The sequence below is a fragment of the Equus asinus genome, chromosome 23 (assembly GCF_041296235.1).
Source record: "Equus asinus isolate D_3611 breed Donkey chromosome 23, EquAss-T2T_v2, whole genome shotgun sequence".
NCBI lineage: Eukaryota > Metazoa > Chordata > Mammalia > Perissodactyla > Equidae > Equus > Equus asinus.
In genome coordinates, this window is record NC_091812.1 from 15,871,505 (window position 1) to 15,889,704 (window position 18,200).

General features: G+C 44.2%; 1 protein-coding gene across 1 annotated transcript in view; it reads left to right on the plus strand.

Annotated features, from left to right (window-relative positions):
• FBP2 (fructose-bisphosphatase 2) overlaps positions 1-17,945 on the plus strand; it is a 54,863-nt gene extending 36,918 nt beyond the window's left edge. Inside the window, exons 6-7 of the mRNA XM_044756824.2 lie at positions 14,179-14,298; positions 17,537-17,945. Coding sequence (XP_044612759.1) covers positions 14,179-14,298; positions 17,537-17,731 — 315 coding nt within the window. The 3' untranslated portion in view covers positions 17,732-17,945. The remainder of the gene's footprint in view (positions 1-14,178; positions 14,299-17,536) is intronic.
• Positions 17,946-18,200: the final 255 nt, after the last annotated feature.

The following is an 18,200-nucleotide window of genomic DNA, read 5'->3' on the forward strand; positions in this document are numbered from 1 at the left end:
GAGTCTCCCGTTTCACGGCACGCTCAGACTGTCAGACTAAAGACACAAAAAGACAAAGCAGCAGCCCTCTGTTCACTCAGCCGCTCCCCGGTTGCTGTCAGGACAATGTCAGCAGCTCACAGAAGCACGGCAAGCAGGAGAGGCGCTGGGTCTGAGGAGGGCTCTTGCGATGTAAGCAGCCCCGTCCCAGACATTCCGTGTGTACCCACTTCCTAACACATGTGACCCATACACCTCCCCGTGCCCAACTGTGGTGCTGGTGGACCAAAGGCATTTTGTTAGAATGTGAAATGAAATAAAAGTAGAAATTTTGCATTATTAGTCCACCTTGCAAAGGGTTGATTGAAGGGAAAAATATGAAAACAAGGAAGTGTCGACGAAAATAATCCATAACCAATCTATAAATGAAAATTTGGGTGAGTTTATTCTGAGCTTAAATCTTAGGATTATAACCCGGGAGGGTCTTTCCACAAAGGAACAGAGCACTCCAAAGAAGTGGGGGTACATAGGGCAGTTATATACCCTCAAAGAGGGTGTTTCACATATGATTGAAATGTCCCTCCCACAGTAGTCACAGGATTGCCCTGTCTGCACAGCGCTTGATGGACACAGCAGGTAGTGGGTCGGCTATCTTGGTGGGCGTGGCAGGAGGCAAGTCTATTGTCTCGAGCTGGGTGGTCACAGGTGAGCGCAGCAATCAGTTTCTAGCCTAAGGAAAGATGCTTAATCCTTAAGGAGACACCAATGTTGGGAGGGGGTAGGAAGTTGCACCTTTATCTCAAGGGCCTTTGTTCTTGCCATAGGGAATCTCCAAAGCCGATATACGATGCATGCTCAATGGCCTCGGTCAGGCCCTTTTGGAAAGACAAGGTCAGGCTGAATTAGGTTTACACCAAATGGCTTCCTCATATATTACAATATATCCTATTACTTGCCATTTTTATTTGTCACTTCCCCCTTTTGATCTCTAATCTTTCGATAGAAAGCATTGATGACCAAAATATTGTCCCTTGGCGCCAGGGTGGTTGCTGCCTGACCTGGGTCCATCCTGTCCCTCGGTGCTAGGCTTTTATTTCATTTATTTGCCTAGTCATCCACGTTGGGGGAAATAGTGGACAATCATAGAGTTATATATATATTAACAGAGGAAGCACTTCATATGTCATGTAATTTCCAATTAATTTTAGATTGTTGTGCAAACATTGTATATGTGCTTTTCTATGACACTTCACATTTACATTGTATATGATTATAGAACAAGTACAGTAACAATAATAACTCAGCATTTTTAAAAGGATTAGTCTGAAATGAATTCTTAGTCATAGTCCCTATCAGAAAAGGACATTTGTCCAGGGTTATAAGACAGATAAACCATCTCAAGCTGTCGAACAATCATTACCCTAGTTTGTATGCTACTCTTACAACACTGAGTAAAAAAAACAACAATTAGTTTGACTATTATGACTAGTACAAGAATTCCAAGAAGTAGTAGAAATAGGAATTCCAATCTGGATCGGAAAAGGGAACTGATGCCGGAAGGGAGCTAACCAAACAATTCAAGACTGGGTGTCGGATCGCGTAAGGCATCCACTTGCTTCTTCATGTGCTTTAGCAGAGATGACACATTGGAAGATTCATCATGTATAAAAGCACAGCATCCAGTCTGAATGATTGCATATGTACCACCTTGGGATGCAGTAAGAATATCTAAAGCCATTCTGTTTTGAAGGGCAGCCCTTCTCATTAAAGACATTTCAGTATTTAATAAGGCCATTCCTGCTTGACTATCATTAAGGGCTTCTTGAGTAAATTTAGTCAGAGATTCCATATGTAATAATGCCATCTTTTAGCTCCAAAGAAGGAGCAAATATAGCTGCAAATATAGCCATACCAGTGGAACACTGAACAAGCCTTAAAGAGAGGGAGGTTGGCAACAGGTTTTAACTCAGCCCGACTCCTTCCCTGCTTTTAAAGAAAACTCAGGGTGAAGTGTTTTAGCCATCCAGGCAGTAGCCAAGGCCAAAGATTTGTTCCACATAACCACTGAGTTCCATTAGGAGTCACTCGATAAATTCCTGGCCTTCAAGACCAGTCTGTTCCAAATTAATCACTTTAAGTACGATAGCATTTCAAACAAATTATAAAATAGGTATACAGCTTAAGCATAACAAATATTTAAATGAGGAGATAGAAGCTTGGGAATACAGGCCCGGTCCAGAGTCTTGGGACAGCTGTCTACAACAAATGTCGTCTTCTTCTCCTCCTGGTTTGGTCCTTTTCAACAGGGCTGCGAACAGTCTTATTTGATGTCTCTTTCAATAAATAAATTCTTCAGGTTACAGTCCAAGATCCTTAAGTTCTGGGAGCTCTGTGAAAGAATCCGCTACCAATCTTTCATTTTACTTTAAGTACCTCAATAAGACCGTGACAGCAATGGAATATATCCCTTAAGCAAAGCTGGTTCATATATTTCTTCATCTAATTGCATAGGCTGTTTTATTATTATTTCAAAAGGAGACAGCCGATGTTTACAAAAAGTATAGATCTAAGATTAAGGAGCACTAGCACAAGAGCTTTTGGCTGTGAGAGAGTAAATGCTTCTGAAAGCTTGCCAATTAAGTTCTAGTTGTGCCATTAGTTTTACCAGTCCTGAGGATCGAGGATGGTTAGTGCAGTGGAAATGCTGCAATATTGGCCAAACATTACAAACAGGTTTGAGTTCCCCAGTCACTATGTAACTGAGTAGGAATTCTCCTAACAGGAATTATTCTCTCTAATAGTAATTTACCTACTGTTAAAGCCGTTGCTCTTCTGCAAGGAAAGGCCTCAATCCAATGTGAAAACATGCAAATCATTACCAAGATGTATTTATATCCTTGAGATGGTGGCATTTGGACAAAGTCCAATTGCCATACCTCAAAGGGTCCCTTAGGAAGGGGAAAGTGGCCTTGTGACCCATGGAGTGGGTTTCTTATTGGGCCCGAACCACATCTGCGAGGGGGTGTCAAAAATTCCCCCTTTTGACTGCCATATCTGTTTCTCTTGTTCTGTGGCAATTTCTTGAGCCTGTAGAAGGAAATCTTTTACTGGGTTAGCAGAGTTAACAGAAAGTAGCAGGCATTCTTGAGGCTAGACAGTGTAACATCTTCACTTACCATTTAAGTAAGACTCATTTGTAAACCAAATTAAAGAATAGAGTGCAGTCGTGGTCTTCTCTCCCTTGTGATGTTGGAAGCAAGGTAACAAGGTTAATGATTGGAGCAAATTATAAATTAGTTCCTGCGTCCAGGGAGCAGGCAGTCAAGAAGACTTCTAGATGTCAGAGTCAAAGCATCTTTTTGCAGCTTGAAACGTCTCTGATGATGTCATTGGGCATTCAGGTATCTTTCTGAGTGGCTTACAGCTTACACAGCAACAGACAGGAATCTCTCTTAAGTTTCTATCAAGTCGTTCAGCTTCAGTTTGCAAGGCTTCAGGAAAAAGAGCGTGTTCAATTCTCAATGATTCCAGATGAAAATGAGGGAAAAATTGAAAACAGTAGTTTGGAGGTTTGTAACCAGATATTTCAGTAGAAGAATTCAGGATGCAGTTCAGTTCACAGGTAGAAAAAGCCTCAAAGACAATTAACAGAACTAGGATCTAATATCCACAAATGCGTATTATAATTTTTCACTGAAACAATTCTTCTCTCTAAAATCACCCTCATTTTTACCAAAGATAGTCAAGTTAAGACTAATTTTGGTTTGCCAAAATAAGTTTAGTTTCAAGAAACTTGGCCCAATTATTTACGTAAGTGCAGCAAGAATAGCAATTGATCATATAGGCTCTTAAACCTGCTTTTGCTGGAATTTTTTATGAGGAATCTCAGATTGAACTTTAAAGACTTCTCGAGGCCAGAAAAGCCAAGCCAAGGATTTGTGCCATCAGGTCTTGCCTGCAATACCTTAGATTTGGGTGAATTTCTCTCCTTTCTCGAGATTCCCCAGAATATTTCGAGGTTCATTGCACCTGCCAGATAAGCAAGCCTCCTTACTTACCAGGTAAGATTGCTGGAATCTCTCTCTGTAAAGCAAGGTACCAGGCCCATATTTCCAAGCGGCTTTATTTCCAGAAAGTCAACCTTATTCCTCAAAGGCAGTATTGTCATATCTGAGTCTGTATCTTTCTCTCAAACATGACATTCCAGTCAAAGTTTTGGTAAGATAACAAATGTCCTGTTATAAGGAGAACAGATTCTTATTGAACTTATGCAAATAACTATATTGCCACGAAATAACCATACTCACTCACAAAGAGTTTCCAAATTCTGGAGGGATCAGGTAGGGAGAAAAAGATAAATGTTTCAGTTTTGCTCATAAAGGTATAATTTCACTAATTGCTGTAAGTCATAGTTAGCATAAGAGAAAAGATTTCCTTAAATCTGAGAAAACAAAACAACACATCAAAAACAATATTTCAAACAAAAGTCGTAAAAAAAAATTATAATCATCCTCCGTTCATTCAGTCCTGCATAACCGGTTCTTGATCTTAATCTTCCGTTAGCAGTTTTATGAGGTCATCAGTTTCTCCATTAGATTTCCGTAATTTCTTACCCAGAATTCAGTCCTATGATCTGAAAGTTTATCAGAAAACTGTGTTCCAGAGTGTCAGAGTCCTTTCCATGAATCCCTCTGAAGACGAGACATATTTGCAAAAGCAAAGAGCATCAGAGTAAAACAACTGACTGTAAACAACAAAAGACTTAAAAATGGCAATTGACAGAGAAACTTATTATTCCTGTGATATACAACACCTTAAACTAATAATTAGAATTATGACTGATAACCAGGACAGATCAGAATTTTAGGAATGTTATATAGTTTTCAAAACACTTATATCAATAACATTTACCCACGTAATACCAACTAAGAAAGATTATCATCACTTATCTGACAATGCTTCCAATGTAATTTAACAGACCAAATAAGCCTAATTAGTTTAGAATCTTCCACCTTATAGGAAGAGAGAGCAAATTTTCTCTATGAAGTCTCAGGGGCCCTCTGAAAATCCTCAGAGAAATTCTCTTCCTTCATTCAGGTCCAAGGAAAACCTTTATTTAGGACTTGAATAATTTTTTTTTTTTTTGAGAGAGAAGCTTGTCAAAAATATCAAAAGGTTTTAAAAACACTTATTTAAACAATGCTCACTGTGAAACAAAGCTTAGGTATCAACAGCAAAAAAAAGCCTTAATAGAGAGACCTCTGTTTTTTTGCACCTAGGAAAATCGATACAACAAAACATAGATCTTTTGTAAACTTAGAAGGAAAAACCCTTTATAATCTCGTTATCAAGAGCAGACTAAGAGTTTAAGAAAATTATCCTTTCAAGAGAGAGAGCCAAATTCTAATTTTTGTACCAGTTTACTTTTTTTCATATTAAAACCCATTTACTTAATTAGATTCATTTCAATCTTAACCAACTTGACCAGGTACAAAACTCTTTTCAGAATTTCTTTCACAAACCTTCTATAACTTTCTTTTTGCCTTCAGAATTTGTCCCATGCTTTCTTTCTTCCCTTCTAGTACATTAGGACAAATTTATCTTTCTTAACCAACCAAACAAAAATATTTCCATTCTTCATACCTTCTTTACTGAAAACTTACATTTTAACTTTCCTTGAATGCAGAGCTGTTTTCCTTATTAATTTCCAATAGCTTTAATTATATATGTTAATTAGAACTTTTAACCATTAACAGACCCTAGTAAACACTAAAAACGTAAGCAATTATGAATTGTCTTTTATATCAGCATTCTAAACACTTCATAGTTTCTAGGAACACATCACTTTACAGTCAAAGACCCAAAGACTTTTAGCATCTCTGCAATAAAAACCAAAAGCAGATAAACTTAGATGTTTAGCAGCGTTTGTTCTATCCAATCCAAAAATTACCCAGATACTCAGATTTTTATCACTTAACTTAGCAGAACTCAAGATTGCTACCAAAAAGAATTTGGAAGCTGTTTTTTCCTCCCCCCCCCCCCACCTTTTTTTTTCTTCAATCTTAGGAATTAGTGATGGGCTAGGTAGTAGTTCCTGGAGAGGGGAGATGATAATCCTTTTTGAGATAAAGGCACTGGGTGGAATCTGAACTGCCTCTAGAGCAGTATTTCCAGTCTTGCAAGGATTTTCTAAGGACAGTTGCTCTTGATTTCCCAGAAACTGGGTTGTAACTCAAATTACATTCCAGGTTGATCTACCTGTCCAACAGCATCACAAAGGCACAGAGAAACCCAAGTTTTTGATTTTACAGAAGGTCCAGGTTCTGGTCAGGTCCAGCCTGAACCTAACCTCGACTTGGTGACAGCAGAAGAGATGATGAGCAAAACAGACAAAGAAAAGAAGAGATCAGACCTCGCCCTCATGGCCTCTTCCAGAGGGTTATCAAGATAAGAGTCACACAACAGTTTCTATGCTGGGCACACAACCCCAGCAGGACAGTTCACAGAATAAATCACAGGTCTCCTACCCTTATAACTGACTCAGCAGGTGAATAAAATACTCAATGAGTCAACTGTCAAGAGAGGGCACCCCACTTAGGGTTGCTGGGGTGATCAGGCCCAGAAACCCAAAGTTGGGGCTCCCAGGGGTGGATCCTTTGACTCTTTAAAGATTTCTTTGTTTCCTGGCTGCAAAGCTCAAAAGGAGACGAAAATGGCCATTGTAACTCTAAGAGAGAGGAAGACATTTGGGTTAGTTCTATTCAGAAAAACCTTTTGTAAGCGCTTACTTTAAGTCAATGGAATAGAGCTCTTTAGAAAAGAAGAAGGAGATGAGCTCTGAGATTCCAAAGGCAGCTGCAGAGGAGATGGAAGGGATAAGTGGGCTGGGACGGTTTCTGACTTCTTATCCTTTTTTTAATTCAGATACAGTCTCTGCCAATTTACAGTTAGTCTCCTGTAAAAAATTCACTTTATCATTATTACGTTTTGAAGCCTCTAAATGCCAATCATAATAAGCTTCCCAGTCTTTTGCTTTAGTTTTAGAGCCGGCTCTTTCTACTTGAGCGCGCAAATACAGTAGCTTTGAGATATCGAACGTTCCCCACTTTGGCCTCTTAAGTCATTCTTACTTAGTCCTTCCCATTTTGTTAGATACTTGCAAGCATTGTTTCCATACAGGAAACCAGCTGGAGTTCCATTGGGAGGTTGTCCATCCGGGAGCTGGCCGGCTTTAAAAGCACGGTTTTCCCATTTTCTTTTTGCTTGTCTGTTTTTTTTTTTTTAAAATAAAGTCTGAACAACTTCTAAGGACAGTGTAGTGGGTCAGAGTGTGCTGCTTGTGAGTGTTACTCCCTATAGAAAGGTCGTAAACACTCTCTTATGTGCCTCGGTTTTTCCTCCGGCGGTCTAAAACCACTGTGGGTCTCGGAAGCGTGGGTGACCAGCCCTTATGTGCGCGTCCCAGGACGAGCCTGTAATTAATTACATGAATGAGAGTGGAGTTCCCTATGGGACTGCTCCCCGTCGCGAGGATTGATCCTCTGACACTCCCGCTTAGGTCCTTAGTCACCTAAGGGCGCCTTTTGGTAAAGGCCGGGAGGAGCAAGTGTCCCTTTTCTTCGGAGCTGAACACGTTCAGTCTCTCATTTCTCTATCAAGCAGTTTGTTCAGACCCTATAAACACAATTCTTTCCAATTTAAAGCCAAATTAAAAGGACAGCCAACCCAGCTCACTCCAAGCTCCTCTAAGCTCCCACGGCTTAGGAATTCTCTCTAGGTTTTTCTCCACCTAGGAAATGTACCGGTACCCCTCAAAACCTCTAGTCTTAAGACCTTACCCAGCTCATATAAACTCTTGGACCGTCAACTTAAAATAAGGAGGTCCAGGTTTCAGGAGAACTCATCAAGGTCACCCGAAGAATGCAGTGATCCGGGGGGCTCAATGGGCCCTTATTGGTACCGAATGCCGGTTCAGTGTAGATTCCAGGTGGCCTCCGATGGGTTTCTCTGAAATCCTGCTGACTACGCCAAGAACTGTCGACGAAAATAATCCATAACCAATCTATAAATGAAAATTTGGGTGAGTTTATTCTGAGCTTAAATCTTAGGATTATAACCCAGGAGAGTCTTTCCACAAAGGAACAGAGCACTCCAAAGAAGTCGGGGTACACAGGGCAGTTATATACCCTCAAAGAGGGTGTTTCACATATGATTGAAATGTCCTTCCCACAACAGTCACAAGATTGCCCTGTCTGCACAACGCTTGATGGACACAGCAGGTAGTGGGTCGGCTATCTTGGTGGGCGTGGCAGGAGGCAAGTCTATTGTCTCGAGCTGGGTGGTCACAGGTGAGCGCAGCAGTTTCTAGCCTAAGGAAAGATGCTTAATCCTTAAGGAGACACCAATGTTGGGAGGGGGAGGGAAGTTGCACCTTTATCTCAAGGACCTTTGTTCTTGCCATAGGGAATCTCCAAAGCCGATATACGATGCATGCTCAATGGCCTTGGTCAGGCCCTTTTGGAAAGACAAGGTCAGGCTGAATTAGGTTTACACCAAATGGCTTCCTCATATATTCCAATATATCCTATTACTTGTCATTTTTATTTGTCAGAAGTTTCATGAGAGAATTTGAGGAGTTCTTTATTTGAGGAATACTCTTTTAAAGTGTGGTTTTGGGTATGTTTTTCACACTTTCTCTAGACTTTTTGTTGCATCTTATAATTCATCCACATGATGGTGGGGGTGGGAGTGGGGGCTGTGGAAAGCTGTGCCCAGAAAGTTGTTGCTAGTCCTTCCTTTTCGGACTCCAGGGGCTGCCTGACATGGGTTGGATGGGGCCTGCTCAGTGAGGCTCCCTCCCAGCCTTGCAGCTGTGGGGATGCAGAAGGCAACGCTTGGCCCCTTAGCATCCAACACTGATAAGACACAAATTCCGCTTCCAAGAGCCACTCCCCTAGCCCCGTGGAGGCCATTGTGTGGCCATGGCAGGCATCAGTATGACACTGGACCTCAGGGAAAAAGTCACCAGCTTGTCATATGGCAAGATCGTCAAGCATGTTTTGGTGCACAACATGCTGATGTCCTGCGTGAACTTCAGAATTGACCCTCAAATCAATCAAGGATTACCAGTTGAGTATTGGTTGAGTAGCCAGCGTCCCCTGAGTATTAATTGATGTTTACCCTGCTTTCGTCTCCTCCAGACTCTCTTCTCCACCTATAGTGCTGTCATTTGATTATTTGTTGGTAAAATTTTTCCCTCCTACTCGAATGTAAACTCCGTAAGTGCAAGCACCTTGTTTCCAGCATCTAGAACACTACCTGGTGTCTGGGGGGACCTCTGTGAATATTTGTTGAATGAGTGAATGAATGAAGCACAAAGCCAATGCCCTTGTTCTCACAAGAGCTGAGGAGAGAAAATCCCATCCGTAAACATGGAGCTGATGCGCAGCATGCATGTCCGTCTTTAGGCCGCGTGGGAACCGGTCAGAGGAGAGTTCTAAGGAGAAGGCTGTTGGGGCTCGTAAGAGGGGGGCTTCCTTATGGGCTTGGGTAGTTAGGGTGGGTAACCATCCTCAGATGTAAACTCTGGGACAAAAGCATTTTACTGCCAGAGTGTTACCGAATCTGAAGTGAGTTCGCCCACCCGTTGCGCAGCAAGCCAATCTCTGACACCGGGGGTGATGGAAGAAAGTAGGAACTTTATTTTTGCACAGTGCTGAGCAAGGAGAGAGGGCAGCTAACGCTGAAATCCCAAACTCCCTGAAAAGCTAAAAGGAAGGGTTTTTATTTGGGGCTTTAGGTAGGGGAGGGGGAGCATATGGCCTTGCTGGTTGGAGCTTTCCCACCAGCCTGTCTTTGGCCTTGAGACACTTGCAAAGAGGAGGGAGCTCATGACCTTGCAGGTCAGCAGCTTTCCCACCAGCCCGTATATCTTTGTGGGGAGGAGATGGTCCAGGTGCTTGTCCTTGGCTGTGTCTGTCTCCATGGAGGATAGCGGATTCTGGAGACAGGAAGCCAGAGAGTAAGCAGGGAATGAGTGTTTTGGTTTTAACCCCATATATGCTGGGTTTAATGTGGGGAAACTGATACCAGGGTCGGTATCAAGAGGAAGGAGAAGAATCCTTTGTTTCTCGAGTGGAGCTCTTCCACTTACTAGGCTGGAGGCAGCGTGACGTTATGGAAAGGCAAATTCAGTTTAGGAGCCTGGAGGTCCTGTCTCAGCTCTCCCACGAATGCTTAAGGGCCTTAGCATGGCCCTAGAATTTCTGGGACTTTGAAAGTAGAGGACAGCCAAGATTGCCCAACAGCCCTTCCAGTGCCAACATGTGCTGATCTCTGTCGATGCCCAGTTTTCATAGCTTGCACGTGTTTATAAGGGCGAAGGAAAGGCAGCTTCCCTGAGCCTGCTTTACTTGCCTCAAAGGCGTCTGAACCAAATTTCAAGCATTGATGCAGTACTGACTCCCTCGGTGCCGTCTTCTCTCGCTCTGGCATGTCTTCCCACAGCTAACCTTTCACCCACCGCTTTGCCTTCTGGAAGCCCCACTCCAGTGTGAGCAGCAGGGTGCCCCTCCCACTCCTGATTCTTCCTGACGCTGTTACTTCCCTGCAGGATCTTTGCGTTCTGGCTGCCATGCTCCCACACACCGCACCCCCAGGAGATGGGAAGTGGTGCAGGCGCTCTCTTCTCCCTGCCATTGTGGAAAGAGTGGCCCTCTTTTGCCATCTCTGTTCCCTAACAATAGCAGCTTCTTTTGTTCCTAATGGCATGCTTCTATTGGTCATGATAGTGAAAGTTGGTGTATATTGTGTCAGGCACTGTTCCAAGTGCTTTCATGTACTAACTCATTCAATTCTCTAACACAACTACAAGATAAGATTAATACCATAATCTTCATTTTACAAATGAGGAAACTGAGGCCCAAAACAGTCAAGTCACATGGCTAAGGTGGCCCTATTAATAACTAATAGAGCCGGGATTAAGTCTAGGCCACTGGGATCCAGAGCCTGGATGTTGTGGAATCCATTAGTGGGTGATGAAGGCAGCGTAGGGAGTTGTGGTCAGCAGATATTTGTAGATGAAATAGAGCAGAACTGAACAGAATGGGATAAATAGAATAGAGTAAAAATTGCTAACTGGAAGAATTATTTTTGCAAAACCCTTGTTTTATTTCAATCATGTATGTTTTTTAGTGCACACTGTATTTTGTCACAAAATGTACTTTTTTTAATTGAGTTAATGATAGGTTACAATCCTGTGAAATTTCAGTTGTACATTAATGTTTGTCATTCGTGTCGTAGGTGCACCACTTCACCCTTTGTGCCCACCCCCCCCCCCCACCTTTCCCCTGGTAGCCGCTAATCTGTTCTCTTTGTCCACATTTTTAAATTCCTCATATGAGTGGAGTCATACAGAGATTATCCTTCTCTAACTGGCTTATTTCACTTAACATAATTCCCTCAAGGTCCATCCATGTTATTGTAAATGGAATGATTTTGTTCTGTTTTGCAGCTGAGTAGTATTCCATTGTATATATGTACCACATCTTCTTTATCCAATCATCTGTTGATGGGCACTTAGGTTGCTTCCATGTCTTGGCTCCTGTGAATAGTGCTGCAATGGATATGGGTGTACAGCTATCTCTTTGAGATCCTATTTCCAATTGGTGTGGATATATACCAAGAAGTGGGAGGGATGTTTCCATTTTTTTTAAAGTTTTCATTCTCTTTTCATTCCCTCTTTGACTCTCTTTGCTCAATGTCTGCCCTTTATAATCCTCTGAAACTGTCCTGGCAAAGGTCACCTATATCTTTGGAAATGTTGCCAAATCCAGTGGTCATGTTTCCACCTTGTGTTACATGACCTCTCGGTGGCATTTAGCACTCTACCATTTCCTTCATGAAACTCTGTCTTCCTTGGCCTTGTGCCTGGTTTTCCACTCACCTTCCTAACCATCTTCTTAGCCTTTTTCACTGCCTCCCACCCCTATGAATTTGGTACACTACAGGACTCTTCCAAGCAAGCCTTTGGCTCACACTTGGTGTCCCTGATACTGAACTTCTTAATCTCACGTTCCTGTGCCCGATGCCCCATAAGCCAAACACTGAGACATCAGTGCTTGGAGATAGAGAAAGCTTTATTCAAATTGGCCAAAACAAGAAGATGGGAGCATGAGTTTGCTCAAATCCACCTTAAGAGAAGAAAGCAGGGAGTTTTATAAGAGCTAAGGGGCTGGGCAGGAGGAGCTTCAGAGGAACAAAGGTCCCTCGTGATAAGCCCCTGGGCAATCTGACTTCTGGGTGTCAATGGCTGCTGGGCGCTGGCCATCTGTTGGTCACAACCTCATGGAAGGCATTCTCTTTCTTCTGCAAGACAAGCTCACAAATGCTTATGACCCAAGTCACTCCTCAAGTTAAACAAGAAAACAGCACATTGACAAGGTTCACCTGTGTCTGTGTTGGGATCAAGGTTGGAAGGCAATCGTGTTCTTATTGGATATCTGCAGTAACTCACAGGTACCCGGCTTCATCCCTGCAGGGTGACCTCATCCCGTCCCTTCTGGTCACTCCTGTTCTCTAGATTTCTCATAGGCTTCAAATTCATTTGCTCCTGAGACACCTAGAACTCCACGTGTCCACTCTGACATTCCTATCCCCTACCCCCTGCTAAACGCGCTCCCCGCAAGCCTGCTCCTCCCTGACGTGTACTGCCTCTACCATCTTCCCCAGCAAGGCTCTGGGAGTGAGCCGAGAGGACTACCTCTTTCTCACACCCATGTCCAATTGTTCTCTAGGTGTTACCAACTCTGCTTCCTAAACATCTCTCAGGTATGCCCATTTTCTTCATTCCTATGGCCATTGGTCTGATTCGGACCTCCATTTTCTTACCTATTGAGAAGTTTCTTAACTGGCATCTGCAGGTGGTTTTTTTTGTTTTTCTTTTTTGAGGACGATTAGCCCTGAGCTAACTCCTGCCAATCCTCCTCTTTTTGCTGAGGAAGACTGGCCCTGAGCTAACATCCTTGCCCATCTTCCTCTATTATATATGTGGGATGCCTACCACAGCATGGCGTGCCAAGTGGTGCCATGTCTGCACCCGGGATCCGAACTGGCGAACCTCGGGCCGCCCAAACGGAACGTGCGCACTTAACTGCTGCGCCACCGGGCCGGCCCCTGCAGGTGTTTTATATACAATATCCTTATGTGAATAAAATATAGGAGGCATGCACAATCTCCCTTGTCATTTTAAAGGTAACAACCTGAGAAGTGCTTTCCAGAAATCTCATGTAAATGCAGTGCAGTAAGGATTTTCCCAGCACGTCCCTTATGCCTCACACCAGGCTGGGCCAGAGAATGCTAAGCTCCGTAAGGCAGTCTTTCCCTAAGGACATCACAAACCAATGGAGGGGCCTGGAACATAAATGCTTATGAAATAAATGCATTTTATTGTGACTGGTGCCACGCAAAAGACTGGATGCCTGCCCTGAGGAATTTCTGTCTTCCTTTCCACTGTCAGAGAATTCTTAGGTTAGACAAAGAAATCTCAGATGGGTCACTGAATGGGGACAAAACAAACCTGCCCAAAGGAACGGTTTAATCAGATAGCCGTGCCTTACCTGATATGCCTTACTTTGAAGAAAATCATGCCTTACTTTGACTTATTTCTCTCTGAACAAATTTTTTTTAATTACATCACTAATGAAATTGAGGTTTCCAACTCAGTTGTTCTATTTCTTTGAATGATTCTAAAGTGGTTTAAAATGTTGTCAGTGGATAAACACTCCTTGCAGGAAATGCAAAAGTTGTCATTATTTAAGGTGGTCTGGTTCTCAGAAAGCTAAAAAGAGCTCAAGAAGCAAGGTGAGCCCAGGAGCTTCAAGGAGCTGCCAAGCAATAGTTGTTTGCATGTATTTCCTTCTTCTGTTGTTGTTTTCTTGTTAGCTGCTCTCTTAAGATTGCTACAGGATATTGACTCTTACTTTAGATGGTCCTACATTTAATGAGTTCAATCGCTGTCCAAGGTTTGGGGTCCTTAATGGATGAAATACTCAATTACATAATTGTTCACTTCCTAAGCTGTGGGTGGAGGATCAAGGACCCGGAATGCAGAGGCCGCACAGACCGGATGTGTGACCTGGAGCTGGTGCCGGCTGGTTGCTTAACTGCCTGCTTCTCATCTCTCCCGTCTCTGCCTTCTAGGATGGCAGTGCTCCCTATGCGGCCAGGTACGTGGGCTCCATGGTGGCCGATGTGCACCGCACGCTGGTCTATGGAGGCATCTTCCTGTACCCAGCGAACCAGAAAAGTCCTAAGGGCAAGGTAATTCTCCTTTGTCCACGGCTGTATCCGGTCAGTGAGTCAGTCTGGGTTCCCTTTCTCTTCATGCCTGCTTTTTGGCTACCGCCCTGGCCTTGGCACGTCTGTCTGTGAGTGTGCAGGGGGAAGGGAAATGAGGTATATTTCCCACTGGTGAAATTAGAGAGTGTGGTAGAAGGTTTGGAGAAGAAGAATGAGTTGTCATCGGCGATTTTCCCTGGACTTCACTCCCAGAAGCCAGGATCCCCCGTGAGCCACCTGTGTCCATCTCCCACTTCCCACACGTTGTGTCTGGCTTTTAGCTTCAACACCAACTGATTCTGGATCATAGACCCCTTTGAGAATCTAATGAAACTTATGGACCCACTTCGCAGGAGAAAATGTGCATAACCATACACATCACACACGTTTTCAGAGGTTCCCATGTGCTCTGAAATCCACCCAAGAATCCCCTTGAGAGTTCCAAGTTCCAGAATGAGAGCTTCTGCTCAGAACTCAGTCAGTGTTTCTGGAAAGGTGGCTCCTGGAAGATCTCACTGCAACTTTGTGACACGAAACCAGAAGCACTTGTGCTGTCAGGTGGGACCCGTGTGATCCCAGTGCATCTGTCTTGAACAGGCCCTCTCACGGAAGCCTGTCTGATTTTTAGCCAGTCTCAGAAATCCCGGGTAAGTAGGCAAATCAAAGCACAGACCTGCTGCATCCCTGACACTCCCGCTACTAGCCACAGGGATACAAGTCTGTCGGGGTGGGCGAGGTGAAGGGCTGGGACGCCAGATTCAAAGGCACGCTAAGAAATCTAACAGCACGTGAGACCAGGGAGAAGATATGCGGACTGGTATCAGGCCTGTCTCTTCGTGGGGGTGTTAAGCTCCTGTGTGTTAACCTCTTGAACTGACAGTCACCGAAACGTCTGCAGGAGAGGTGCTGGAGGAAAGAAAAGTGCTAAGGAGTATTAAATGAGATCAAGTAGAAGATACGGAAATTCTTAAATAGAACCACGCTTGCCATGTACTCAGTTCCAACAGGGAGAACAGTAAGACTAGTTATTACTAATTATTAAAGTGATTTAGAATGACTCACAAAATATCCACATATAATTTCATATACATGTCCATAAGCATGTATAATTCCATATATAGATCTATATTCCCAACACTATAACCACCACCCATATTGAAAACACCATTGGTTCCTGATCTCCGTGCTTTAGCTCTCATGGTCTCTGACCACATCCGGGTGTGGGTGTGGGCAGGTGTGTACGCCTCTCCTCCTGTGTGTGCTTGTCTCTATAGCCGTTTAGATCTTAATTGCAGAAGAAAATAGATCAAATGGCCCGCAGGCCAAGGCACCCCAGAGCCCTTGGCTTTGTGTTTTAAGGTGAGTTTACCACCACAATGGCATCGTAAAGTCAGCGCACACTTTGGCTCCAAGGCAAGCTCTATGTGAGGATACTGTGCTTTTTTTTTTCCTCCCTGAATCGTTATGATACAAACACAGGCTAATTGGTTACAATCTGAGACTTTATAGTCTGACACCCCAAATGCCCTGCCCTCCAGCCCCCAAGGCAAGGGAAAGGAAAGAAAAGAGCCAAGCTCTACAAGATGCAGGTCAGAGTTCCCCTGGCCAGCCTGTTCAGGACAGCATGGCCTCCAGTGTCCCTCCTGTGGACAATCAGGGACAAAACGAGCTGACCCAAGTGTGCCCACATGCAGTGGGGCTTCTCTGCGCCCTGCCAGGCTGCCCATCACTCTAAGAGCTGGAGGTCCGGGGTGAAGGCCTCATACACTGTTTTACCAAGTGGCAGTAAATGCCCCTACTTCCTGCATGCCTGGCCCTCCACCTAGACCAGAGATAGTTTATTCCTCTCCTTGATTTAAAAATCTTTTAAATCTTTGAATCTGATTTAAAAATCAGCAGAAGATATGACTGTCTCTCAAAGTGGTTTAAACATACCTTCGAAATGGATTTGAAGAAAAGAATGAGAAAGAAAGGCTGCACAGAGCTGGGTCAACCACGCTGTAAACTGCTTACAGAAAAGGGACCTTTTTAAAAAAAATTCCTGCTTTTGCACCTAGGGGGAAGGAAGAAGATGGTATGATATTGATCAGAGCATGCAGCTAGACCGTCCCCCTGAATCTAATGTGATGTGTGAGTGTGTGTCTGGTGGGGGTTGCACTGGGGAGCCACAACATAATCACAGAAATATACCCAAAAAGCACATCACTCCAGCCCAAATCAATTCCACTCACCATGTACTCTCTGGAGACAGGGCGGACACATGCTGGTTCTCATAGGGCCTTTTAGAAAAGGCATTCCTTCCTCAGAGCAGGCTCAGCCCTGGGTCCATGTGCACAGCTTGCTGAGCAGGCTGCAGGCTGATCTTACCTCCCATTTCTGTCCTCTACTGGCAGCCCTCATGCATGGTATGCGGTAGCCTTGTTGGGACACTTTCTTTGTGTCAGGCAGGACTGGGAATGGAGAAGTCACAATGACCAATGCAGACAACACCCTCCCTGCCCTCAAGGGACAGCCTCCCTGCTCTCAAGGGACAGCGTCTAAGGAGGAAGGAAGATGTTAAGCAAACCTCAGTGTCCTGACTGTCGTGAAAGGGGAAGCGCAGGATGCTGTGGGAGTGCAAGCAACTGGAGATAACTTAGTCTAAGGGGCCAAAAGAAAAGGCCACTTAACCACCAGCAAACTATTTAGCCAAGTCAACACTTGAGATGTGGAGTTCCTCCCCACAATCCTAGACACTGGTTATCCTGAAAGACCACCTAGCCCACGTAAGAGACCACCTCAAGAGACCACCACTCTCGAGGTGACCCTCGCTCCCATAGGCTTGACTCCTTTCTAGCCATAAGGCCTCACAGATGGAGGCTCCTGACCAGGCCTGCAGAATCAGGTCACCCCACTGCTGAACCAACAAGAGCTGAGTACATAGATTTCATCCTCCCAAATGAGGAGGCAGGTCTCTCATAAGCACCAGGGTCACACAAGACAGGTGGTTGCCCACCAGCAGTGCCCCCAAACGCATATGTGATGAGCATCAGCTGACGCATCCGGCCTTCTGGAGGGTCCAGATCTCAAGCAGCCCACTCTGCTGAGCTGCACGAGACTGCTCAGGCTAGCGAGACAGACAGAAGTTCAGCAGTTGGAATTCCTTGTCAAGCTTTAGGGGCATGGCTCGGGATTTTTGGCAACTTGGCAAAACTTGACCACCTGCTCCGTTTTCCCACAGCTCCGGCTCCTGTACGAGTGCAATCCTGTGGCCTACATCATCGAGCAGGCGGGAGGCCTGGCCACCACAGGCACCCAGCCCGTGCTGGATGTGAAGCCCGAGGCCATCCACCAACGAGTGCCTCTTATTCTGGGGTCCCCGGATGACGTGCAGGAGTATCTCACCTGTGTACAGAAAAACCAGGCAGGCAGGTAGTGAGTTTGATCCCGCAAACCCTCTTCTCTCTGTCTTGTGCCTTGTATTAAGGACCCTAAATGAGTGATGAGCGGAAGCAGTGGGCTGAGCGACAAAAGGCAAAGCCACCGAGTCACAAACAGAAGAGCAGCAAACTGCTCAGGGCAGGGCTAGGACCCAGAGGCGATGCTGTGTCAGCGTAAGGGCTAAAAATAAAACCTGTGTGTGAAAAGAACAGCTTTGATTTGTCTTCTGTCATGAACGTCGGCAAATAGGGTTGTAATTCTGTCTGCCAACCCAAGTCATTGGCAGCTATCTCCATGTGGGCAAAAAGTACAGAGATCAGTTAAGAATTTGACTTGATTGGCTTAAAATTTGAACCTAGTGTCTTATCCTGTAGTGATAAATTTCCTTTCTCATGAAATAGATACATACATTTAACCTATATATTTATTTGAATATATATTTATATACATTTAAATGGCTGACG